Source organism: Rutilus rutilus, assembly GCF_951802725.1.
Source record: "Rutilus rutilus genome assembly, chromosome: 22".
Classification (NCBI taxonomy): domain Eukaryota; kingdom Metazoa; phylum Chordata; class Actinopteri; order Cypriniformes; family Leuciscidae; genus Rutilus; species Rutilus rutilus.
Window position 1 is genome coordinate 17,861,623 of NC_140227.1, and position 27,990 is coordinate 17,889,612.

Here is a 27,990-nt window from a genome sequence, read left to right on the forward strand (position 1 = left end):
ATGAGAGCCGAGCGGCCTATCAGTAGTGACAGCGTTAGCCAATTAACAGATACTTGCTCTGAATATGCTTTCCTACATGGCATTTGCTCTCTGATCTACAATGCTGAGGTAAAATATGTCTGACAGGCATTAGATGACAAAAGTAAGCTTTGTTTTTGTAAGCATAGCTTGCATTTTCTGGATTTAGTAGCATAACTGAATTAATTATGAATTATGAGGCCAGGTGGTTCTGCCTATGACTGGTGAGGTGTACTGATTGGCATGTTAACATAAAAAAAAGCCATTATTATAACAACAAATTACGAAAGACATTTATTTCACATTATATTTACACTGAAAAAAAGTTGCTGCCTTAATTTTTTTAAGTACAATCAACTTGGTTGTTTAAGTAATTTCAACTTAAATTACATTAAACTGACTTTAATCTTCTATAACTTATAAAAAAAAGTTGAAAATTGCTTAACTTATTTTGATGAGTTAAAGCCTTGTAAAAACATGTTGTCAATTTATTGATACATTTTTTTTCAGCGTGATTGTCGTAGAAGACAATTTAGTATAATGTGAGAATAACAGATATATATGGTATATGTATGCAAGTTTCTGATTTTATTGTGGTGTGTGATTGTAACTTTAGACTTACTGATGTATAAAGTTGGCCCTTCTAGAAGTGCACTCTTCAAAATGATCAATAGATGTCTCCCTTTCATTACAGTAGGCTATTTATAGTCTATAATATATGAACAAAAACATCCTCAGCTTTCATAAAGAATTGTTTCTTTTTATGCAAATGATTTGGATCAGATGGATTATGACAATTAAACACCGTAGAATTATAGGTTTCTTAAAAAAACTAAAGTAAAATTGATCCTTTTATTCAACAAGGATGCATTAAATTGATCAAAAGTGACAGGAAAGACTTTTATAATGTTACAAAAGATTGGTTTCAAATAAATGCTATTGTATCACGGTTTTCACAGAAATATTAAGCAGCTGGTTTCAATGCTGATGATAATAATAATAAATGTTTCTTAAGCACTAAATCAGCATTTTTGTAATGGCTGCTGAAATTTCAGCTTTGGCATCACAAGAATAAATTACATTTTAAATATATTAAAATAGAAAAGAGTTATTTTAAATTGTAATAATATTTCACAATATTCATTTTTACTGTATTTTTTATCAAGTTAATGCAGCTTTGGTGACTGAGCATCAGATACTTCTTACAATTAAATCTCACTGACCAAAATATTTTATCAATAATGTAAAATTCTAGAATAGTTATTATTTGAAATATTTTTTTGTCTGTCTAATAATGTCTTGTACACATTCGCTTATTCACTTACACAATTCAAACCTTGTCTAAATAGAATGAATGTGACTATTTCGGTCTGCGGACAAAATTGCATTATACAAATATGCTGCACAAAGTTAAATGAACAAACTCAGCTAAACTGGAACTATGACTCTGATGTCCTGCTTAACAGAACTAAAAACTCATCAATGCATCGCAATGACAGCAGGAGCTTCGGGATTCCAACTAGAATGTGCTTAAAAAGTACATTTCACGTGAACACAATATAATTGTGCAACAATAAAACATGACACGGCTAAACAAATCCATCTTCTGATAAATATAAACTTGTCGAAATTAACGGGAATTTGTAAATATGAGCCTTTCTATTTAGTTTTGCACAACTCAAAACAACACGCAGAGCAAATCAACACATAACTGTTATCATTCTGGAAGTCACATTCCTTCCTTTGGCATTCCATTCCTTTTCTGCTATGACAGCAATGAAGGAAGGCTGTCCAAAAGGGAACACTGTTTTTATCCAATTAAAAACTGGGACAGAATCCAGACATACTGGCACCATCATGGCCAACAGTGCTTTTGGTAAATATTCTGTTTCAAAACCATTGTTCACTTACAAAACCATTACTTTTTCAAAAGCACACTCTAACAAGAAAGGATGAGACATGTTAAATGTTAAGATGAAGAAGTTCAATCTATATTTATTATTATATTTTAACTTTTTGTCATTCAAAATATCACTTTAGTAAAATGCAACAGGAACGCTAAAACTTCAAGGCATTTTTTATCATTCAAACTACCATTAAAGAGTATTTACACAACAGAATAGATGCTATTTAAGTGAAACGATCATCACGTCATATTAATATACAGTCTTATTGGTTAAAAAAAAAGAGGTAGGGTCAACTGCTTTCCATGATAGAACACCAAGATGGTGACAATAATCAGAGTACACACCGTTATTTAACCCACTGCACATCTCATTCAGCATCAGCATATAGATGTCAAAAGAGACGAAAGCGTAACAGCAAAAAACATAAGGCAACAGCAAAAAAAATAAAAAATAATTCACTGAACATCATTCTTATGTGAGTCACATGAGTGCATAGGGAAGGATGAGCGTGATGGACAATATTAAAGGGATAGTTCCACCCAAAAATTCTGTCATCATTTACTCACTCAAGTTGTATGAATTTCTTTATTCTGCTGAACACAAAAGAAGATATTTTGAAGAATGTGGGTAACCGAACGGTTGATGGTTCCCATTGGCTTCCATTGTATGGAAAAAAGGATGCTATGGAAGTCACTGGGTTACATCACCGACACTCTTTAAAATATCTTCTTTCGTGTTGAGCAGAAGACAGAAATTCATACAGGTTTGGAACAAACACGAGAGTGAGTAAATGATGACAGAATTTACATTTTTGGGTGAACTATCCCTTTAAAGTGTGAAAAATGATGGGAGGAAAAGACAAAGCAAGAACGAGTGACTGGCATTGAGGTCCGATTGGTTTCTAAGGCACCATCAGCAGCTGTATGGAGACAGAACACTCTGAAGTGTTTCGTATTATGTATTCCGTGCATCTCAGATGGAAGTCTAAAACCAACTCCACATAAATCACATTAAAAGTATTATCAGGAAAACTTTCGATTCTTTTCTATGCAGCATTTACTCCATTAAGAGGATCAATTTACCATCCTATCAAACTACAGAGAAGACACTCCTCCATTTCTACAAACAAAAACTATTATTCTGAAATGTCAGGAAGCAACTTTAAGGGAGTTATGTAACTGCAAGAAGACATAAAAAGCTGGTGGCTAATCTTCAAGTCCTGTATCTATATGTTGAACACAACATGGAAATAGCTTAAAAACTATTTTTTGGAAAGTATAACATGCTTCTTTGCAATCTTGGCATTATGGGCATCTTCGAAAATGATTAAAAAGTTAAACAGATATTGATTTTTAAATCGAATTTTTGCATTTTCAGTGCACGTCCCGTCAGAAACCAGAATCATGTGCTGGTGCAAGAAGCCCAGATACGATCATTAGATCATCTCAAATTAAGTTTCCTTCGTTTATCAATATACTCCCGGTGATGCTTTAGCAACATCACAATCAACCGAATGCAAACCCTGGCGTCAGTATACTGCTAAAACATATTCATGCTAAAGCACCAAAGACATTTGGCATCTCTAAGTGTAGTGAAAATAAAGGAGGAACTAATAAAAAAAAATGTGTCAAACAAATCCAAAACTTAAGGGTTGCCTCAAAAGTTTAAAAGTCAGATGTGATATGTAATTGTATAGTGTATTGGCAGCACTGTGTTCTGCTGTACTCGTGTACTGATGGAATAGGTCAGTGGTTGGTCTGTGAGCGGCAGTGTTGAGGACAGTGTGCATTCTGTGTTTATTAATGCACGCCATTCATTATGTGCTTCTGGTGGATGTCCAGAGTAGGGCCGTCCTCTTTGTTGTGCTGGGAAGGGCTCACGTCGTCCTCCCAAAGCTGAGCAGCTTTACGGATCTCATCCAGAGTGTACTCCTGCAGGATGGTCCCGTTTTCAAACACAGTCACCAACATGTCCTATAAAAGAAGACCATATATTAATAAGGATCACCAAATTAGGGGAATATCACCATATATGAAATTCCCCTGCATTAACTTCCTTATAAATGTTTGCATTTATGATTTCACATACACAATATAGGGCTTTATAGGTACTACTGACCTATAAAGCCCTAAATGGTTTAGCTCCTGAGTATTTAACGGAACTTCTATCGCCCTACAATCCATCGCGCTCTTTAAGATCACTAAATTCAAGGCTTCTGGTCATTCCTAGGATATCTAAGTCCACTAAAGGAGGGAGGGCGTTTTCACATTTAGCTCCTAAACTCTGGAATGGCCTTCCTGATATTGTTCGAGGCTCAGACTCGCCGTCCCAGTTTAAAACTAGATTAAAGACGCATCTCTTTAGCCAAGCGTTCGCATAATACTACCTTTTATACTACAGTTGAATCATATCGAATGCATTAATATTATGAACAGCAGCTATGCTAATTATTTCCCATCTGCTTTTCTGTCGTTATCTCGGGACGCTAGTCACTAGAGTTCGTCAGTTCCAGTTTGTATCCAGCCTCACATGGAACCTTCAGATGCCCCAACACCCGTGAAGAGACGACTCGACGCCTGTGAAGAGACGACTCAACGCTGGCGATATGTTATGCCCTAAATTAATACATGATTAACTAACTGTATTTTTCTATGTACATTTCTGAAATGCACTTTCTGTAAAGCTGCTTTGAGACAATATGTATTGTGAAAAGCGCTATACAAATAAATTTGAATTGAATTGAACAATATATATACATGTATTAGGTTACAAAAATATATATATATATTTCAAATGTATTCTGCTCTTTCTGCTCTAAACTAAAATGATGGTTTCCACAAAAATATTAATCAGCACAACTGTTTTGATAATGTTAAACGTTTCTTGAGCAGCAAATCAGCATTTTAGAATGATTTCTGAAGGATCATGTGACACTGAAGACTGGAGTAATGCTGCTGAAAATTCAGGTTTGCCATCACAGGAATAAATCAAATTAAAAATATATTTAAATGGACAACAACTATTTTGAATTGTAATATTACTGTATTTTTGATCAAATAAATTCAGCCTGTTCATAGAAGTAAAAGCAATTTTCAAAGTAACCATGTTTAAATCATCATAATTATGTTTAGGAATGCAAAAAATTACAGAGGCCCTAAAGGGACATGGTGAAGAAAGAAAATTAGATGGGAGGAAAAATTATTTGGCAATGATTTTGCGTTCTCTCAAATGTTTTGTATTCCCCCAAGAAACTTTGCATTCGCTCGCATTGCCAGATCATTTTTCCTCCCATCTTATATTTTTTTCTTCACCATGTCCTTTTAGTGGCTCCGTAAAAAATGGCACAGTATGTTCATATGAATTTTTGTATGAATTAAAGGGTTAAGAGCCAGATGTTGCAAAGAGCAGGCACACTGAAAACAATAGTAACATTTAAATGAACTAGTTTTATTCAAGTCTAAATATTATTTAACATCACTGCATCAACTTAAATGCATTAGTTATACCAACAAAAGTATTTTATTTGGGTTAAATCCATGCGGAAACCTTCCGGTCTCTCTCTTGAATCCAACACAGAAGTGACTTAAACTGCAATTCATCGACTGGCTGCTAGAGAGAGGCTCCAAAAGGGAGTCAATCCCATAATATGCCCAACTTTACAGCAGAATTTTTTTTGTACAGCCTGGTACAAAAAGTGGTTTTGGTCTATATAGCTAATTTTGCCCTTCATGACAACTGTGAGGGTTTTTTTTTTATATATAATTCATCCATTTAAATTATATTAAGCCATAAAGTTCTGCATAATTAGGCCGTGGCCAATTGAGTGACTGCTGTCACTACTAGCCGTTTGTCTGCTGTCTGTTAGCGGTCACGTCACTTCAGCTAATCCCGCCTCTTTGCCCATTTTTGGTTATCTGGGAGTGACGCGAGGTGACGCGTTACCAAGATGGCGATGGCCAGCTCCGCCCACTCTGGGCTTCAAAAATGCGCTTCAGAAACATATGGGTGACGTCACGGACACCATGTCCATATTTTTTCCAGTCTTTGGTTAAATCAAGTAGAAATAGCTCTTTTAGGTAACAATTGGACGTTGCTACTTTTTACAGTGTATACAGCTGATCTAACCTCCTCTGGTTTGCCCGCTCCTCTTTCCACTGTCTCAATGAAGCCATCTGAGTTTCTCCTCAGACAGAGACGTCCACGCTTGGATCCTTTAGATGGGTCCGTCACTGGCTGCTTATAGACGTCCATCTACGCGAACACAAATGACATGATATTAAAATAAAAAAATTAACAATAAAACTCATATTTATTTTAAGACAGGATGTTTTGAAAGTAAAAAAACAACAACTCACGCCTTTGCCATTGGCCTCCACATAGCTGCACTTGAAAGCACAGTTAAGTGTGTCTCTGTTGATTTTCTGCACTAGAGCGCTTCCGCAACCGAAAAACACATTTTCAGCACTCCAGCCCTCATCGCTCAGTTTCTCCAGAATCTGCACTAGCCAAAATAAACAGTAATTCTGATCAGAGAATGATCACTGATTTACCACTGTGTAATCAGTAATAATGTTTATAATCTAACAGTCATAAATGGTTAATAAACATTCAGGGCCAGTATCACTTTTTCCCCTGGACACACTATTCCGCACACTTAAAGGGATAGTTCACTTTGAAATTAAATTTTGGTATGTTTTAGCTTACCTCAAGGGCATCCAAGATGTAGGTGTCTTTTTTTCCGCAGTAGATTCAATTTTGATATTTTTAGGTCAAACCGTTCTTGTCTGTCAGTCATATAATGCAGGTCTGTGGTCACCACCTCAAAGAGCATGCACAGAGTTCAAATTAAAACAATTCCCCATCGTCCAAATTAAACAATTCCCCATCGTAAGTACACATTGATGGCCTGAGACACGAAACGAGCGGTTTGTGTGAGAAAACGACCAGTATTTATATCGTTTTTACCTTTTGTACACAGCGACGTCCAAGTGATCTGAGGGCGCGGGCGCTTCCTAGTGTGTGACGTGTACGCAGACTGGTGCATAGATATATACACTAGATGTCGCCTTGGCGACGGCAGTTCATTGAACGAATGCCGTAGCCAAGGCGACATCTAGTGTATATATCTATGCACCAGTCTGCGTACACGTCAGATCAGATCACTTGGACGTCGCTGTGTACAAAAGGTAAAAACGATATAAATACTGTTTGTTTTCTCACACAAACCGCTCGTTTCGTGTCTCAGGCCATCAATGTGTACTTACGATGGGGAATTGTTTAATTTGGACGATGGGGAATTGTTTTAATTTGGACTCTGTGCATGCTCTTTGAGGTGGTGACCATAGACCTGCATTATATGACTGACAGACAAGAACGGTTTGACCTAAAAATACACCTACATCTTGGATTCCCTTGAGGTAAGCTAAAACATACCAAAATTTAATTTCAAAGTGAACTATCCCTTTAAAGGTAGGGTAGGCAATTTGTTTTATACACATTTTTTGTTATACTGGTTCAAACTCTCTTCACATCCTGATAGCAATCAGTAATAGAAGTGAAGTAAATATTAAAACATGTACACATATCATCAGTGGAAGTCTCAAGAAAAAAAACATTATTTTGCAACAAAATAATAGTTCCAACGAAAGCCACAGCTAAACTGCAACACAGCGGTGTTTCGTAAACGAATCTGCAGCTTTCAACGAATCGTTAGAGTCAATGATTCAATGACCCATTTATAAATACAGCCACTTGCTTTGACACTGAATGAATGAATGAATGACTCGATGACTCACTCATTAAGACAGTGACTTACCGCCACCTACTGGCAGTTTTAGTTTAATATTTAAAAGCATCACTTAGTTTTTACCATCATTTTATATTTCTCTATTGAACATTTTTTTATTTAAAATATTATTTCTTTTATTAAGGTATTTATAAAGTTTTTTTTTTTTACTGTATTATCAATTTAAGGTGGCAAATATTGTTAAACTTAAAGGAAAAGGTGTGACTGCAGTCTAAGTGGAAGGATGTTAAAAGCCTCAGGGAATACGCCACTCTAAAAAGTTTGGGAACCAATGCGTTAGAGCTTGCTAGTCGTATGAGCACATCTAGAATGAGGTTGAAAATTGCATTTTTGCACAATGGCATAAATCTTCTCTTTGAGAAGGATCAAAAGAGCATCTTGTGCTTCAATGAAAGTAAGAACATCTGACCATCTGTATGAAGGAGCTCGCTCACATGATCAGTTTAACAAATTTGATTATTTCATTAGGGACTAAGAAATAGTCCAGAATCTTAAATATTTCTTATTTATTTCATATAATAAGGCTTTTCTGTTAAATAATCAAAATCATAAAACTTTGTTTACTTCCAGTTTTAAACGACTTAAGGTTTTAAATTGTAGATTTTAGACTTTTGGACATCGCTGTAAATCACACCAAATATTATGGTACATAAACTACCATTCAAAAGTTTGGGGTTGGTGTTTTTGAAATAATCTCTTATGCTCACCAAGACTGCATTAATTTAATAAAAAACACAGTCAAATGCAGTAAATACAGTTATTCTATGAAATATTTTTACAATTTGCTATTTTCTATGTTAATATATTTTTAAATGTAATTTATTCCTGTGACGGTAAAGCTGAATTTTCAGCATAATCACTCCAGTCTTCAGTGTCACATGATCCTTCAGAAATCATTCTAATATGCTGATTTGGTTCAATGTTGAAAGCGGTTGTGCTGCTTAATATTTTTATGATCTTCCATAAATAGAATGTTTCAAAGAATAGCATTTATTTGAAATAGAAATCATTTGTAACATTTATAAATGTCTTTGCTGTCACTTTTGAGCAATTTAATGCATCCTTGCTGAATAAAAGTATAATTTTTTTATATATATATATATATATATATATATATATATCATCTTACTGATATAAACTTTTGAATGCTTGTGCATGGCAATTTCTCTCTTGGTCTGAGGTTTAGTTTACCTCATTAATCGAGTTCAGATCAATGCCATCCCCCTGGATAATGCGCAAGTATGATGGGAGCACCTTGTAACCCACTGAGTTCAGAGAACATCCAAAACACTCCTCCAAAATCTTTATCACCTAAAGTGAGACAGAAGAGAAAAATTAGAATGGAAGAAAGTAAGCATTCAAGGATGCAGCTAATCAATTTAAACTCGAGCAACACACTAATCTGAAAGCAATGCTATGCCACAGAGTACAAGCAAACAAAATCGAAATCTTAAGGCATTTCTTTCAGACAGGCGTCAAAGCAACAGCATTTAAAGCCCCATCAGTCACAATGCAGCACAGTGCTAGAAGAAGCTTCAAGCAAAGCTATTAGTTTGAGTTGTTACTTCACTAAAATAAAGTTCAATCACTGAAACAGCTGCCTTGTGGTCTGTAGCGAACACTCCTACAGTTCTAACACACTTGGTACATGATACACACACACACCTCGATGAGGGTTTCAGCGGGGTCCCCGGAGTCTGGGCGAATAATAAGGGGAGAATCCTCACTCCTCTCCATCACTCTCTCTTTCAGCTTGTCTCCCCAGATATGCTTACAAGCCTTAAAAATGTCATAACTGTCGCTAACCACAGCTACAGGCCCAGAGGGAAACTGGTCCAGCAGACACTCATATGCGTCCTTCTCTCGGCTCCTGCCCCAGGAGATGATGGTACTACAGAGACAGGAAAAACAAAGTGAGACAAACCTTCGTCAAATGATTTGAAACACTTATAAACGAAATGCTTTATTTAGTTTGAAGGTAAGCAAAAGGGTACGACTAAAATAAACGGGTTTTGCTTTTACCAGACGGGAATTAGATAGAATCATTTGCAGCTTATGAGTCATTCGTGTCTAATGATCCTTAGCCACAGAGCTATAAAAAATCCCTGAGTGATTCACGGAATCTTCCGGTTGACTGATAAACTGCATGTTGTGATGGTTGCAAAACTTAAATGCGAACTTGGAATGACGTAAGAAGAAGCCGTCCGATTTTGAAATTAAGAGTGAGAGCTCTACTGAGAAATGCAATCAACAGCAGAGACAAAAGGCTCTACAGCTGTGAGATGGATGAATGCGTAGCTACTAATAGAACAAATTAGAATCAACTGAACAAATGCAAATTAACACGCAGGTGTTGAACGTCAGAGTTGAATTTCAAGATATTGGCTGTATACAACCAAAGGCAGCTGTCTAACTGTCTAACTCGCTGCCAAGTCAGTCTTAAAGGGATAGTTCACCCAAAAATGAAAATTCTGTCATCATTTACTCACCCTCAAGTTGTTCCAAACCTGTATGAGTTTCTTTGTTCTGCTGAACACAAAGGAAGATATTTGGAAGAATGTTTGTAATCAACAGATCTCGGTCCCCATTGACTTCCATAGTAGGAAAAAAATATACTATGGTAGTCAATGGGGACCGAGATCTGTTTGGTTACAAACATTCTTCCAAATATCTTCCTTTGTGTTCAGCAGAACAAAGAAACTCATACAGGTTTGGAACAACTTGAGGGTGAGTAAACAATGATAGAATTTTCATTTTTGGGTGAACTATCCCTTTAAAGGGATAGATCAGGCAAAAATGAAAATTCTGTTGTAAACATTTCATTTTCTTTCTTCTGTGGAACACAATTCTAAAGACTGGTCAAATGTGTAATCACAATGAATATGGATTCAAAGAGTATCATGAAAGTGGTCCATATTGTTAGCTATATTTGAAGTCAAGTGATCAACAGACCAAAACTTAAGTCGCTATTGACTGAAAATCTTGACATCTGCCCTTTCAAAACACTGATCAGCGAACATAAACAGAAGCTCAACCGAACCTGTTTGACGAGCGAGAACAAACCTCAAACGTGCTGCGCAACACCCGAGAATGAACCTCATTGGTTCTTGCACGTCAAGCGAACATGCTTGAGCTTCTGTTTACCATAACCGATGTGTGAGTTGATGGATGTTTATACGTATGTGAATATACGCTCAATTCATATGGATTAGTTTTACGATATCTTTATGAACTTTTTGAAGCGTCAAATTGGCAGTTGCGTAGCGTCAACAAAGAGAACAGAAAGCTCTCAGATTTCATTAAAAACACCTTCATTTGTGTTCTGAAGATGAACGAAATTCTTACGGGTTTGGAACGACATCAGGGTGAGTAATTAATGACAGAATTTTAATTTTGGGGTGAACTATCCCTTTAAGGCGAGACACTACAGGTGAAAAGGGTAACATTTTTAACTAGCAGATATCACCATGAAACTTTCCCAGTTGATTACCTACATTAAGATGAGAAAAAAACTTATTACAAGTTTTCTGTAATTTAATGTTTAAATATGCAAATTAGGCAATATCTAATTAAATATGTGCTAATTTGCATATATTTAAAAAAACGAAATCTGAGTATTGGATAAAGCCAGGTTAAAAATTATTTTTTTCATTGTGTTCACATATTAGATGGGGAAAAAATTACAGATGGATTTATGGATATCTACTTTTGTTATCTTGTAAATCAGAATATACTGTCAATAGCCTTAAAAAAAAAGATTTTCGCCATGTTTTTTGGAATAAAATGTTATATAAATCAGGCTAGGAATAATATATTTACAAATCCCTCTGTAAATGTCTTCATAATATAACTAGGTACAAGACTGGAAAGTTTGGTGTATATAGGTGCTACTGAAGTGGAGATTTCGGACTTGGAGTATGAGAGAAAAGTCATTTTGAGAAAACAGGCTTTAAAGATTTATCATCAGCCAATGAGATTGCGCATTCAGTCCTTTTACTTTCACGATTGGTTGCTGATAAAAAGGAAATGACCATATTTGGATCCGACAGCATTGTACAGGAGAGAGAGAGCTTTCTAACAGTGCATGTGGTGAAAGGGTGCCGGCAGAGATTGCGGAGCAGCATGTTGATTAAGAACGCCAACTTTTGTTGAATTTATGAGAAATCTACAGACGCAAACAGACAAATTGTAATAAAATAAAGACCTAAATGTGTATTTCTGACTTTTTTTTCACCACAAGTCTGAAAGAAGACATGTTATTGAGGACAAATATCCAAAAATCTCAAAATTGACCAGTAAAAAAAATAATATGTTTTTGCCTGCCATGTCTCGCCTTAAATATTTACCATCTTATATTCAATCTACAAAGGGGGAAGGTTAGATAAATGTTAGGCAAACCCAGTTTTCCTTACAAAGCAAAGAAAGAAAAGCAACCAGTACATTCTTAAAAAAATTTTTCCTTGTGTTTATCAGGGACGAAAGAAAGTAATACGAGTTTGGACTAATATAAGGGTAAGTAAATGTTTTTAAGAAATTGTAAATTATTATATAAAGATCATTTTCCTTTAAATGAATTAAATTAAAACTGGCTTTAGACAGGCTACATTAATCAACAAGGCATCATTAAATTATGTATAACAATCTTGAACCAGTGTTATTTTAGTATTATTAATAATACTATTATAGTATTTATTAAAATTTGGAATTTATATTTTCAGATTTCATTAAAATTTTTGTTCTGTGCTTTTGTCATTTTTATTAGTTTATTTTATATTTCTATATAGCTTTATTTTTTATCTTCAGTGTTAGTTCTAGTAATTTGAATTGTATTATTCATATATTATTTTATTTAAGCTTTATAATGACTTTAATGCTTATGTCTTAGTAGAAATTGAATCGTGTTATAAAGTTATAAAGTTTAATAAAGTGTCATAAAGTTTACTTCTTTCAGCTTAGGTTTTAGGCAGGATGTTACACAAACAAATTCGGAGATGCCTTGACAAAATAACTGTCCAGTAAGTTCATAATGTGCATTACCTGTGCTCCGCAGCAGGGATGGAGAATCCGGCCATAGGACATGCATAGTATCGTTGTGCCATCAGCAGACCCGCAACTGTGTCTGTGCTGCAGAAATTCACCAGATGAGCAGCTCCACCAAGTGCTGCCGACTAGTCCGGTAAAGAGAGAGAGAACACAACAGGAAGAAGTCACTGAACTTGTTTAATGCCAAACTCATCCGAAATCAGTGTCTCCAGTGAAATCCAAAATATCAATGTTGTGACATTAACATTAGCCAATTCACATTATTTTGATCCTGTTTTTGTAACGGAATTATAGACAGTGGCTTTTAAGAAGCAAATAATACAGAGAGACGTTGACCTTTGAAGTCAATTGTGTGAAGACGTTTTCTATATTCCCCTGATTTAACACTCGGGTTACCGACTGTCTCTCACTTCATTCATCGTGACAGTCAAGGGAAGGTTGTCGCTCTGAAAAGTGAACGCATTTGATTCCAAGCAAAATGTTTTTAGCCTCCTGAGGTGAGCTTCAATATTTATTGCTCTACAAACACGGTGTATATTTATATGGGAATTTGAGGAGACTATTTCTTTTTTTTTTTCATTTAAGAAATAATGAGATCTGGACTTGATATTAACCCAGGGAAATTAGATCCACACCAAAGTGTTAGTCTGCAGCTTTGATTGTAGCAAGGATTTAGAGACCGCGTCATGTATTTCTCAATGCATTTTCATGTATTGTGTCATGCATTTTTGTCAATTTGTCAAGAGCCCCATGATAGATCAATGACGAATCACAGTATATGCCAGCATTATTTGTATAGTATTCATATTTTAATTAAAAATAATAATTATTATTTCATTTTTTGTATCAGTTTAAGTTTTAACAGCTTTTGTCATTTTAAATATTCTATTTAACTTAGTAATTTTAGCACTTCAACAAACTCAGGGCAACATTTCTCATTGAAGTTTTTTTAAATTCTAGTTTTTCATGTAATATATAATAGTTTTCTAAACTTCCCTTTGTTTTTATCCCCATAAGAACGAAAGTCATTCGGGTTTAGAAGGATTTGAGGGTGAGTAGATGAGGACAGATCATTCACTGTGGGTGAACTACTACTTTAAAAGCATTAAAATCTATCACTGCTTGTCCCCTGATCAGAAAAGAGTGATGGAGAGTGAGCAGGAACACTGAGTATCAGAGGCATTAAACTCTGTTTGGCATCATTAATCTCCTCTTGAAGCCATCATTAATCCAGTCAGCCACAACCTAGAAAATACACTATCAATACCCCACTGTCCCTAATGAAGACTTGATAGTTTTACACAGCATGCTTTAGTCTGTTTTCAGCAGCTGAGGGAGAAACGCTTCAGGCTTTCTGATGTTTTTCCCTTCATCCTGTTCCTTAAATCTTCCTTGATATCGTTTTTACACTTACTTTCCCTACAAAGCCTTGCGATGCATGAGCGTGACATGGAAACGTCATATTTCATGTAATCGCCAGTGATCAAATAGGCTTAAACACACACAATAGCAATATTAAACTGACAGTTAAATGAGAAATATTCCATAAACCGAGATATAAATAACACCATTGACCAGATGTCCGTTTTTTCATTGGACAGTCGTTACCCAACACATGAAATTCACTACTGATCATAGTGTGGCTCAACATAAATGACAAGGTTTGGTAGGGAGAGTGAAATAAAACAAAACAGAAACAAATCAAAAATAAATTAAAATGAAAAAAAAAAAAAAAAGACGCTTTTTGGTGCAGTTGTATTATATTTGCTATGGGATTACAAAGGTTGCAAGTTAAAATCTCTGTGAAACCTTTTTTAGCAAAGTTAAACAGTTAAATTAATTCATAAAATGAAATTATTATTATTTTTTTTAATCAAATCAAATAAAACTTTTTCAGTACAGTGGTATTATATTTGCCACGGGGTTACAAATATTAGAAGTTCAAATCTCTGACTGAGAAACCTTGTTTTTTTTTAAATAATTTAATTAAAACCATAAAATAAAATAAATATATATTTTTTAAATCAAATCAAATGTTTTCAATACAGTATTATATTTGCTGGGGCAAGAAAGGCTGCAATTTCAAATCTCTGAGAAACCTTGATTATTTTTATTTTTTTAAGTAAAAAAACAACAACATTAAATCATAAAATGAAGTAATAAATCAAATACTTTTTTTTAAATCAAAATCTTTTCAGTACAGTGGTATTACATTTGCTATGGGGTTACAAAGGTTGCAAATTCATGTATAGTTATGCCCCATCACTTTATTTGTGCCTTGAATAAAGAATTGGTTTAAGTTCATTAATAAGATAAAATGTAAAAATCCAGCCTGTGATATGACCTAAACATTTAATCATATTTTCAATTTGAATGGAAAATGCACCTTTTCTAATCGGTCACCATCTCCAGTTTTAGATGATGGCGTACTGGTCTGGAAAGGGCACCACAGAGGGGTTATGTCACACCTCATTAGAAACTAGTGGTCTCACCTTCATACACAGTCACACACAAAGGTCTCCTACACTCAGCACGCCCAGCCAGTCATCAACAAACTCACTGCTTATCACTAGTCACCCAACACCTGAACCTGCCACTGTGTGATATAGATGAAACCTGGCAGAGTTGACCTTTACACAACAGACGGTCCGATTCGAGAGCCAAACAGTCATCTTTACTCACACAACTCTTCAAACAGCACCACCCGACGACCCGAAACCCATCAGCGTGACAACCTCACTCAAACACAGCCAACAATCAGGGCTCCTACCTTTTGAAATCCACGGAAAAGGAGAGCGGTCTGCGTCGTGTGCGTATCGAAAGGTCAGGTCTGATCTCTTTTTGATTAAATGGAACGGTCTGGTCTCAGAATGAATTGATTTTCTGCTTTCACCGAGTAATGTCTGATTTCATTTGCCTTCCTTAAAAAGCACTGAAGACAGAAAGACCCCATTTGGCTTGAGCTTTGATTTCAGGGCTAAAAAAAGAATAAAGGCAGATATTTTAACACTGGAGGCACTTCCTGTTTGACTTTAAAGATGTTTCAGTGCTTTTGAGGGGTCTTCTTAAGAGTGTGCTGTGAATGGCTACAGAAATAAGACCTTGAGGGCAAAATAATGTCATGTAATCAGTAATAGTCCTTTTTTTAGTTTTCTATATAGTCACTCATAGTCATAAATACATAAAATATTGTGTTTTTGGAAGTATCAATCACACAACAAAAACAGACTAGGCTACATTTCCCAAAAGCATTGTGAGCTAAGTTGATGTTAGAAACCATTGATGGCAATTGTTCTACGATCTACAGTACTTAGGCTTACGATGCTTTAGGGAAACGCAGCCCTGGTTGAGTATGAAAACACAAAGATTTGCACATCCATAATTATTATCATGGCATCATGCTAAAATGAAACATAGGGCAATGTTTTCAATATCTCACACAACACTTATAATGCTTATATTCACTGTGCTGCTGATCCAGTGTTATTTTAGTATTATTTATATACTATACTATTATATTATTTATTATTATTGTTTTATAGCTTTTATTTTTATATTTTCAGTTTTCATTTCAGTTTCCACCACAGAATACAACATTTTAAAAGATAATTGTGACTTTTTATCTCACAATTGCGGGTTTACATCTCACAATTCTGACTTTATAACACACAATTCTGACTTTACAACACGCAATTGTGACTTTATATCACACAATTCTGACTTTATAACACAATTACGACTTTATATCACACAATTCTGACTTTACAACTCTGACTTTATAACTTGCAATTGTGACTTTATATCACACAATTCTCACTTTATAACACAATTCTGACTTTACATCACGCAATTGTGACTTTATAACTTGCAATTGTGACTTTATAACACACAATTCTGACTTTATAACACAATTACGACTTTATATCACACAATTCTGACTTTACATCACGCAATTCTGACTTTATAACACAATTCTGACTTTACATCACACAATTCTGACAATTGCAAAGTCACAATTGCAAGTTATAAAGTCAGAATTGCGTGATTGTTGTGCAATTGTGACTTTATATCACACAATTCTGACTTTATAACACAATTACGACTTTATATCACACAATTCTGACTTTACATCACGCAACTCTGACTTTATAACTTGCAATTGTGACTTTATATCACACAATTCTCACTTTATAACACAATTCTGACTTTACATCACGCAATTCTGACTTTATAACTTGCAATTCTGACTTTATAACACAATTACGACTTTATATCACACAATTCTGACTTTACATCACGCAATTCTGACTTTATATCACGCAATTCTGACTTTATATCACGCAATTCTGACTTTATAACTTGCAATTGTGACTTTATATCACACAATTCTGACTTTATAACACAATTACGACTTTTTATCACACAATTCTGACTTTACATCACGCAATTCTGACTTTATAACTTGCAATTGTGACTTTATATCACACAATTCTCACTTTATAACACAATTCTGACTTTACATCACGCAATTCTGACTTTATAACTTGCAATTGTGACTTTATATCACACAATTCTGACTTTATAACACAATTACGACTTTATATCACACAATTCTGACTTTACATCACGCAATTCTGACTTTACATCACGCAATTCTGACTTTATAACACAATTCTGACTTTACATCACACAATTCTGACTTTATAACTTGCAATTCTGACTTTATATCACACAATTCTGACTTTATAACACAATTACGACTTTATATCACACAATTCTGACTTTACAACTCTGACTTTATAACTTGCAATTGTGACTTTATATCACACAATTCTCACTTTATAACACAATTCTGACTTTACATCACGCAATTGTGACTTTATAACTTGCAATTGTGACTTTATATCACACAATTCTGACTTTATAACACAATTACGACTTTATATCACACAATTCTGACTTTACATCACGCAATTCTGACTTTATAACACAATTCTGACTTTACATCACACAATTCTGACAATTGCAAAGTCACAATTGCAAGTTATAAAGTCAGAATTGCGTGATTGTTGTGCAATTGTGACTTTATATCACACAATTCTGACTTTATAACACAATTACGACTTTATATCACACAATTCTGACTTTACATCACGCAACTCTGACTTTATAACTTGCAATTGTGACTTTATATCACACAATTCTCACTTTATAACACAATTCTGACTTTACATCACGCAATTCTGACTTTATAACTTGCAATTCTGACTTTATAACACAATTACGACTTTATATCACACAATTCTGACTTTACATCACGCAATTCTGACTTTATATCACGCAATTCTGACTTTATATCACGCAATTCTGACTTTATAACTTGCAATTGTGACTTTATATCACACAATTCTGACTTTATAACACAATTACGACTTTTTATCACACAATTCTGACTTTACATCACGCAATTCTGACTTTATAACTTGCAATTGTGACTTTATATCACACAATTCTCACTTTATAACACAATTCTGACTTTACATCACGCAATTCTGACTTTATAACTTGCAATTGTGACTTTATATCACACAATTCTGACTTTATAACACAATTACGACTTTATATCACACAATTCTGACTTTACATCACGCAATTCTGACTTTACATCACGCAATTCTGACTTTATAACACAATTCTGACTTTACATCACACAATTCTGACTTTATAACTTGCAATTGTGACTTTATATCACACAATTCTGTCTTTATAACACAATTCTGACTTTACATCACGCAATTCTGACTTTATAACTTGCAATTGTGACTTTATATCACACAATTCTGTCTTTATAACACAATTCTGACTTTACATCATGCAATTCTGACTTTATAACTTGCAATTGTGACTTTATATCACACAATTCTGACTTTATAACACAATTCTGACTTTACATCACGCAATTCTGACTTTATAACTTGCAATTGCGATTTTATATCACGCAATTCTGAGATGTAAACTCGCAATTCTGAGAAAAAAAAAGTCAGAATTGTGAGATAGTAAGTCGCAATTACCTTATTCTGTGGCGGAAACAAGCTTCCATAATTTTGCTATGTGCTTTTGTCTTTTTTTTATTTCTACAAAGCTAATACATTTTAGTTGTAATAATTTTAGTACTTCAAGTTGCTACGGCTACATTTAAAAATGCCTTTCTTTTTTTTCTAAAAGTTTTTTTAGACGTATTTTTCATTGTTAGTTTCTCATTAACCCTCTGGGGTCGGCGGAGGCCCAATCACTTGCATTTTTTCCTGATAACAGCGAAAAGAACTTAAAATACTAACTTTTTTAACTAACTTAAAATACTGTAAAGGGTCTATTTTTATTGAAAAGCGTTTCCAAGTTTTTCATCCAATATTCACGTTTTAGTTTATTTCAGCTTACTAAAAAATATTTTTAATTGTTTTAGCTTTAGTTAAATGTCCTGAACAGGAAGTGGAATTATTGACCCAATCGTACCTCTTGGGAAGACACCCCTCTGTAGCCGAAATCATGCAGCTTGAGGTCCAGACCCTCCAGGCTCCCTGACGTGGCCTTCAGGTGCTTGGCCAGAATCTTTTTGAACTCCCTGGAGATTGTTGCCACGGTGATGGGATACCACATTTGGACCAGCATCGTCTGTAGGGACAGAGTGTACACACAATCACATGTGCGTCAGAGAAGACCAAAGACGGCTCGTAATTGCACTTGCAATTTTTATGGCCCTGATACCATTATGACCATTTAAATCACGACTCATTGATCTGTGGCTCCTTAAGGACATGCATGTCAGGAACTGACAAAGATTATGTTTGGATCTATGTGTTTTCTCTGGTCTTGACATCAGTACATAAACTGTACTCATTGAAAAGCTGACAGAATGCCAATAGGGCTTGTTCAAGTAAAGAAAAAGGTGTACCAATCAGGTTAGACTGCTTCAATAAAAGTAAAACATTGTCTGCTTTATATCTGCTAACACTTTATTGTGTTGGTCCCTAACAGACATTATACTGACTAAAAGTAACTTTGCAACTACATGTCAACTTACTCTACTAACCCAAACCCTAACCCTACCAGTCTCCTAATACTGTAATGAAAGTTAGTTGACATGTAGTTGCAAATTAATGAAAATTAACTGTCTTTAAAAATGTAATTAAATGTCTTTGATATTGATTGCAGGCAGATTAAGGGAATTGTTTGTGGAAGAGTTGTGTCTTCAAATGTTTCTTAAAATGAGCAGAGAGAGTGAAGGATCTGGAAAGGAACTTTTTAATGAAAAAATACTGTATCACATATGCTGCGTCCGAAATCGAATACGCCCCTACTATATAGCATACAGTAAGCCAACAGAGTAGTATGTCAAAATACATACAGTAGTATTCGAAAAACTGTAGGTGAAAAGCACCCAGATGACCTAATATAATGCTTATAATAAGTGCTCATTTGATGAACTCTTTACTATCCTATGAGTCCACGGGAGAGGATTTATGAATGACGCTGACGCTGGTAGGTCATGTGACAGTAGCAACATGGCGGATGTAGTACGAGAGAATTCCATTCATACTACCCATATTCATACTATATAGAACATAATTTTACAACGGTCACAAATTCAAATGTAAACGTAGTACCTACTCAGACAGTAGAGCATGGTGCTTTCAACGCCAAAGTGATGGGTTTAATTCCCAGAGAATGCATGAACCGATAAAATATATGGATAAACCGTTTGGGTAAAAGCATATGCCAAATGCAAGAATAAATATAAATATCCAACATTCATAGGTTTAATCCTATATTAGGGAAATTAACAGCGTGAAATAATGTTTATCATGGACTGTAGGTATGCATCTTCAGACCTGGTAGCAAACAATATGTGTCTTCATAATGATAATAGAAACAGCAGTTGCGTGAATCTGCAGGCCAGTTCAGAACCTAATGAACTCATGCCCTTACTGACCCCACCAGCCTGTCCAAACTTCCCTCGCATGCTGGAAATCAAAGCCTGTTGTCATCCTGAACAACAGTATGGCAGAATCATCCAATATGAAGTAAAGTGCCACACCAACAGGTTGATGGACTATGCTGACAGTGAGACATTCATGGGGGATTTGTGTTGCAGTTAAGATTGTTGTAGCAAATCAATCTTTTGCATCAAATATGGCCTCTTTGAGTCTTAAAGGGATACTCCACTTTTTTGGGAAATAGGCTGATTTTACAACTCCCCCAGAGTTAAACAGTTGAGTTTTACCGTTTTCGAATCCATTCAGCCGAGTTTCTGATATTTAGAAGAATATCAGTAACCAGACAGTTTCTGGTCTCATTGACTTCCATAGTATATATTTTTTTCCTACTATGGAAGTCAATGAGACCAGAAACTGTCTGGTATCCCTTTAAATTCAAACTTATTTTAACTTGTATAGTGCCTCAAACATACAATCAATATGTAAGATATGTAAAATATGTAAGAATCATGTGACAAAGTTACTTCCTTGAGGGGATCATTTACTAATAGCCTTAAGAAAGTGTCCTTTGTTAAGGGAATCATTCTCCCTTTAGTTTGGAACGAGCCTCTCGAATAGCATCCTCTTCTCACAATGTTTTGACAAGGTTGATTAAATGTTTGTTTTTAGCCCTTAGATTACATTACCAATTAAAAGGTTTTTGAGAAAGAGAAAGATGTTTTTGGAAAAAAGTCTAACGCTCAACAAGGCAGCATTTATTAGATCAAAAATACAATAAAACAGTATATTATTGTGAAATATGAGTTTAAAATAACTGTTTTCTATTATAATATATATTTAGAATGTCATTTATTCCTGTGATGGTAAAGCTGAATTTTCAGTAGCTATTCCTCCAGTGTCACATGATCCTTAAATAAAAAAATTCTTACCATTATCAATGTTGATTTTTTTTTCCCTGCTTAATATTTTTATTATTTAATTTAATTTTTTTATGTAAAAGTCTTTACTGTCACTATTGATCTATTTAATACGACCTTGCAGAATAAAAGTATTGATTTAAAAGTATAGATTTTTGATATATACGTATATATATATATATATATATATATATATATATATATATATATATATATATAAATAATGACTTCTTGTATACTTTTGGACTTTACCTTATCTGCATTGGCTACCTTATAATATAAAAACAGTTTAAAAAGAAATAAAGATGAAAGAAGACTAGTAATACCTCAATAAAATTAGTGAGCCAGAAGAAATCTGGATCCGTGTTCTCCACAGTGAAAAGAACATTCCCTCTGGGAACGATCTTTCCCTCGGGAACTGCTTTGATACGAATTGGAAGGCGGCCATCATATTTCTGACAACACAATTAGGAACAGGAAGAAGGCAGGTGGTCGTTATCTCCACGTGCATTCATCTCCAGAACAAAGTAAGCAGACTTCAAAGTCATGTAATGGTAAAATATCTAAAAAGAAACTTTGACTTTTATATGAACTTCTGTTTGTACCTCTAAAACTTTTCTCCATCCCTCTTCATCGAACACTGACTGTTTAAAGTGCATCTGATAAAAGACTTTCGCCTCCTGAATCTTTTCCTCCGTGACAACTGGACCTGCAAGATATTTAGACAAATACATGAGTTCAGAGATTCTAGGATGAGCACACATGAAAAATAGAATTGTTTTGCATTTTAAGTATCAGTGTATAAAGCAAAAAAAAGATAAATATAAAAACACTATAGCTATAAAGAGGCACTTTCTATGTACTGTAGTTGATTGAAAGTTTACAAGAGCCATGACTTCTTCCAAGGAGAATGCAATAAAGTGCAATACCAGAATAATTGAAAAGAAATATTCATTGTACAAAGAGTGAATACAAATAGTGTGTCCCTGAAAAAAATAATTTAATCAATGGAGACAAACAAAATAAAACGCTGCTGTTCACACATTCTGTCCATGGTTGTAGTTTGAAACACACACCATGAAACAAACACTTTCTGGCTTGAAATACTGAAATGGGAAGCTTAAGGGGAATTAGCCTTATGTAACTGTAACGCTTGTTTGATGACAATGTAATCTGCTTATTTTTACTTACTCTAACAGGGCTGGCCTGTTCATGGCCACTTTTATCAAAAATGAAATGGGTGAAAGAGTCAAAATGGGCAAAAAAATACACTTTGAATGTAAAAAAGATTTTTTTCGAATATTACCTTTCATGCAGTGTGTAATAAAGCTGTTTGTGAATGTAAAAGGTCTGCAAAGTTTTAAAGATCAAAGTGCACGACAAAAAAAAGTTATTGTATCCTAAAAGAAATAATCGATTCTGAACTGCCAAAACGAGTCGTCAGCAATTCCAGTTTCACTTCCTGTTCCATACCGATGTAACAAAGTTGCCTATTTCTAGCCTATGGGTTTCATTGGGTGTGCGTGTTTTTTTTATTTTTTACCTCAGATGCATGTAAACCTATTGTAGGAGATCTCCAAAACAAAAATAGGAACATTTAAAAATAGCAAAATAGGGGCAATTTAAACCACATAGGGATGATGACAGAATTTTCTCACCCTTATGTCATTTCAAACCTGTAAGACTTTCTTTCTTCTGTGGAACATCGGAGAGGATATTTGGAAAAAATGTCTGTGCTTTCATTGTACGGACAAAAACAGCTTAAACATTCTTCAAAATATCTTCTTTTGTGTGCCACAAAAGAAAAACAAAAGTCAGTTTTTTAATGAAATGAGAGTGAATGCATGGTTCATAATTTTCATTTTTGGGCAAATGATCTCTTTTAACCTTACATTTATAAACCCTTGCAGCTTGTTTTGACTGCATGACTGTCCTTTATAACTGTCCTTGAATGTGAGCCATTTACTGGTTTTGGGACAAGTTTTCCATTACCCAATCAGGTGAGTGACTTTACGTGAAAAAACACTTTGTTCATGCCAATAGATGAACAAACAGTATGTCCGAGTGAGCCAACAAAAGTGTTGTGATCACTGCAGGAGTTACGAAATGATGAAATTACCTGCTAGGTATTTCTTCAGGAGATACTGGAGGCCAAAAAACACCACCTCGCTGAACTGCGTCCCCTTTTTGTGCCGACACTCGAAATAGGAGTACACCTTACTGACACTGGGAGGGTATTGCTTGTAGTGGGTAATCTGAAAAGAAGAGAGGAGCTTTGAAGATTAGAATTGTTTACACACTCACAAAATCACCAGTACTCATTAATTATTCACTACCGGTCAAAAGCTTGGGGTTGGTAAGATTTTTTACAAATGTTTTTGACAGAAATCTCTTATGCTCATCAAGCATGCATTTATTTGATAAAAAAAAAACACAGTAAAACAGGAATATTGTGAAATATTATTACAATTTAAAATATCTGTTTAAAATGTAATTTACTCCTGTGATGGAAAAGCTGAATTTTCAGCATCATTACAGTCTTCAGTGTCACAGGATCCTTCAGAAATTAAACTAATATGCTGATTTGCTGCACAAGAAACATTTATTGTTATTACCAGTGTTGAAAACAGTTTAATATTTTTATAGAACTTGTGATTTATTTCAGATCAATGTTTATTTGTCACTTTTGAGTAATCTAATGTCCACTTGCTGTATAAAAGTACAATTACTTTAAAACAAAAAATGACCCCAAACCTTTGAACGGTAGTGTGCTTCAATATAACATTGAAAACTCTAGGCCTATTACAGCTGAAATGCACACCTGGTTCACTTCCACACAGTCTTGTGAATCTGTTAACTTCAAGCTGTGTGCATGGATCTCTCTGCATTTCATCAAAGTCTTGTTTACTGTACACTGATACTGTCACGCTACAGCTGGGATGGGTTGAAACAGTGTCTTGATTTATAGCAAAAACCTGGCATTATATCCTGGAGCCAAATTTAATACTTAAAAAGCTGCTGGCCTTCAGTGCCCTGCGGCATAATATGCATAAAACACGTGGCTGTAATTTCTTGCTCCCCATAATGGAATTTGGGGATTGTACAATACTGAATTGTACAATACTCTTGTTGAATGTGGATGTGAAACATTTTTTGAGTGCTGGGTGTTCCACTTCTAACTAAATCTGCTGAGCTTTCTACGAAATTCTGAGTGGACCTGAACATCAGCCCAAACCTGACTGATCAAGTTCAGATGAATGGATTGCGCCACTTGAGGAATGTTGAGCGCGTGACATGAAAATGGGTGGGTATCAAACTCATTCAACAATTAATTATGCTGCTGTAAAATCCAAAAAATATATCAATTTTATTAATATATAGGCTACATAATATCGTTGGGTGAGATTTAAACATGGATCCAGATGGGATTTGCGGCTGGCTATCAAGTGAAAGGTTAAAGACTAATGTGAAGCACAAAGAAGATTACACAGCCTTAGCCATTCAGCATTGGCGATGCTGGAGAATTACAGATATGGAATTTCTAAATCTAAAACTGCCGTAAAGACCTTTAAAACCTGGCTAAGGACACCTCCCAAGATGGAGTCTTGTGATTAATAATCACCTCCCAAGATGCTTTCAGCATTATGTAATACTAACTTTACAATAAGGTCTTATTTGTTAACATTAGTTAATGCATTAACTAAAATGAACTAATTATTAGCAATATATTCGTACAGCATTTATTAACCTTTGACAATATTAGTTAATAAAAATGTTCATGTTAGTTCATAGTGCATTAACTCTAACATACATCACCTTAAAAATGTATTAGTAAATGTTGAGATTAACATAATAAATGCTGTGGAAGTATTTTTCCTTGTTAGTTCATGTTAACCAATTAAATCTTGTCAATGAAAAAAAAAAAAAAAAAAAATTAAACAACTAAACTTCATAGTCTAATCCAACTCAATAGTAATGTGCATTAACCCATTTAATCCCACATGAAATACATACAAATTTCCTTTCGCGTTTGAAGGACCTACTGAACGTTGTTGATGAATTATAGTTATCAACTATACAACTCAAGTGCTGAGTGTATTGTTTTAATGTAATCTTTTTGCATGGCTGTCGTAAATCGCCTAATGACCAGTTTAATAGCCACATGATCATGTTTAATTTCACTTTGTCCCTTGTTGTAAGTCTGCGTGGAATGTCCAGATAAGGAATCATGTAAGATATGTCATAATACAAAATATACAACTACCATATTTGATATCAACTAGCATGATTTGACAGGCTACGTTTACTATAACAAACATTTTGATTACCTTTGGGTAAACTACCAGTATTATACCACATAATAAGACACTTCAAGAAAAATAGCGTGGTTACATTTTTAACTATGTTTTAAAAAATGAGTTTCGATTCTTCGACTGCTGCGTGACGTCACCCGCTGTGGCCTTTGGCTAAGCTGAAGCAGCACGAGGTCATTGCGCATAAGCCACGCCCCCTGCGCTCAGCGTTCAATGAGTGGGGCATTTAAAACGAACCTGAGCTAACACCAACACCCTTCAACAAAACAAGAAGAAAAATCCCGATTTTAACACATCTGTAGGTTAATCTGAACCATGTTTTCATTTAGACTTCATAGATTCACAAGGTCAAAGTTGGTTGTTTTATCCGCACATATATGTGACGGCTACAGCAGCACAAAGATCCACTGTCAGATTGGGCTAAGTACTGTCACGCGCCTTTGTGTTTCTGTTGTCGAACGACGGAACCCAGGTGATTCTTACCTTATAAGAGTCCGTCGCAAGTAAAAAATTGAAATCCTGAGCTGCCATCATCGAGGACAAAGTAAAAGCGAAACGATGTCGCTTCGCTCCGGTATGTATGTAGTCCGAGCCGTGTGACACTGGTCTCAATAACCTTCTTTTCAATGCCTTTCGGGTTGGCCAAGAGAAAATGTAGTGAAATACGATCACCTCGGTATCTTGTATAAGTGAGGACTCGCACGTATAGGTCGCATAGTCCAGTATCAAACACAACGGGGTGGAAAAGGGGCGGGGTCAGAATAGACGTATGAAAGCTACGCTGGCTCGCGCTCGGTGACGTAACAGTGGGCGGGGTCATAACATCAGAAAGCGGAAAACGCCCCTGCTCTCTGAAACTTGAAAAGCTTTTGTTGCCTGTTGCGTTCAAAGGCCAAAGTTTCGCTTTCTTGGAAAGGGTAATTACTGAACGTAGCACTTTCAGTTTTGCTATCGCTGCTGAAATAACAAAACAAAACCTAAACTTAAACCAACATAAGCATATGCATGTTTTATCTTGGTCTTCCTTTAGAGAGGTGTTTGGCACTTTGTAATTGGGTACATCATGGGCAGGTATCAAACTCTCATAAAACTGAATTAAGCTATTATAAAATAATAATTAAAATGACATTGTATGTATACATAATATGGTTAGCCTAGATTTCAACATGGATCCAGGTGGGATTTGCTTATGTGAAAGGTCAAAGACCAATGTGACCAACAGGGTCAGCTTTTATGTAATGATCAAACGACTTTTTTTTCCCTTTTTTTAAACGTAATCAACATGAATTGTTGGCAGTATTGAACTGGCTAATCTGCATCTGGAAAACTGCCATATCTAATCTCTTTTCATATCACAAAAGCTTTTAAAAACAAGCCCACCTTTATTGGAAACAGTTTTAAAGACAATAGTGATTAACATTCAAAAAGATGCAATTAAGCTGAGAGACACTCACAGAATTTGTTGACATTCAGTACAGAACCCTAGATCAAATAAAATATTATAAATAGTTTAATCATCTAAAGTTCAGGAATGACGTCAATTTTTTAGGCCAACCCAGTGCTCGGAAATGGGTTTTATTTGTGAGTAATATAAAGTATGTGGTTAACATTACTACAGTACATTAGTCATATCTCCAACAAACCTCCTTTTAAGCTGCTGTGATTTAAAAAAACCTATCTGGTGCACACAAGTTGCCACTAGGGCTACAATGGTTGAATAAAAAATGGTTGAATCAAGCAGGTAAACACATCATTGTGGTAGTTGTAGTCTTTATTTAGCAGCTAAAATACACTGTTGAGCTATGTAACTTGTTAACCTCTAACTTTAATTTACGCTATTCTTAAATAAAAAAATGCTATTCTAAAAACACTGACATTTGTATTTTAATTTTGGACTTCGGAAGTAAAATCAAAGTTATGACCTGCAGTAATAAGTTCATTTCATTTTCACTATATTTTTTTATTTAATAAGCGCACACATATGGCCATGAG

The 27,990-nt window shown here is 34.9% G+C and overlaps 1 protein-coding gene across 1 annotated transcript; it reads right to left on the reverse strand.

Moving 5' to 3' along the window:
* Positions 1 to 1,980: 1,980 nt before the first annotated feature.
* nampt2 (nicotinamide phosphoribosyltransferase 2) lies at positions 1,981 to 26,735 on the reverse strand. The gene is made up of 11 exons (XM_084395894.1): positions 26,482 to 26,735; positions 23,805 to 23,940; positions 22,291 to 22,394; positions 22,012 to 22,140; positions 19,288 to 19,446; positions 12,769 to 12,899; positions 9,397 to 9,622; positions 8,923 to 9,042; positions 6,281 to 6,421; positions 6,051 to 6,176; positions 1,981 to 3,898 (listed from the first exon to the last, which is right to left on the reverse strand). Exons 1-11 carry the CDS (start codon positions 26,530 to 26,532, stop codon positions 3,725 to 3,727), a joined length of 1,497 nt encoding a protein of 498 aa, XP_084252020.1. The 5' UTR covers positions 26,533 to 26,735; the 3' UTR covers positions 1,981 to 3,724.
* Between the last annotated feature and the right edge of the window lie 1,255 nt (positions 26,736 to 27,990).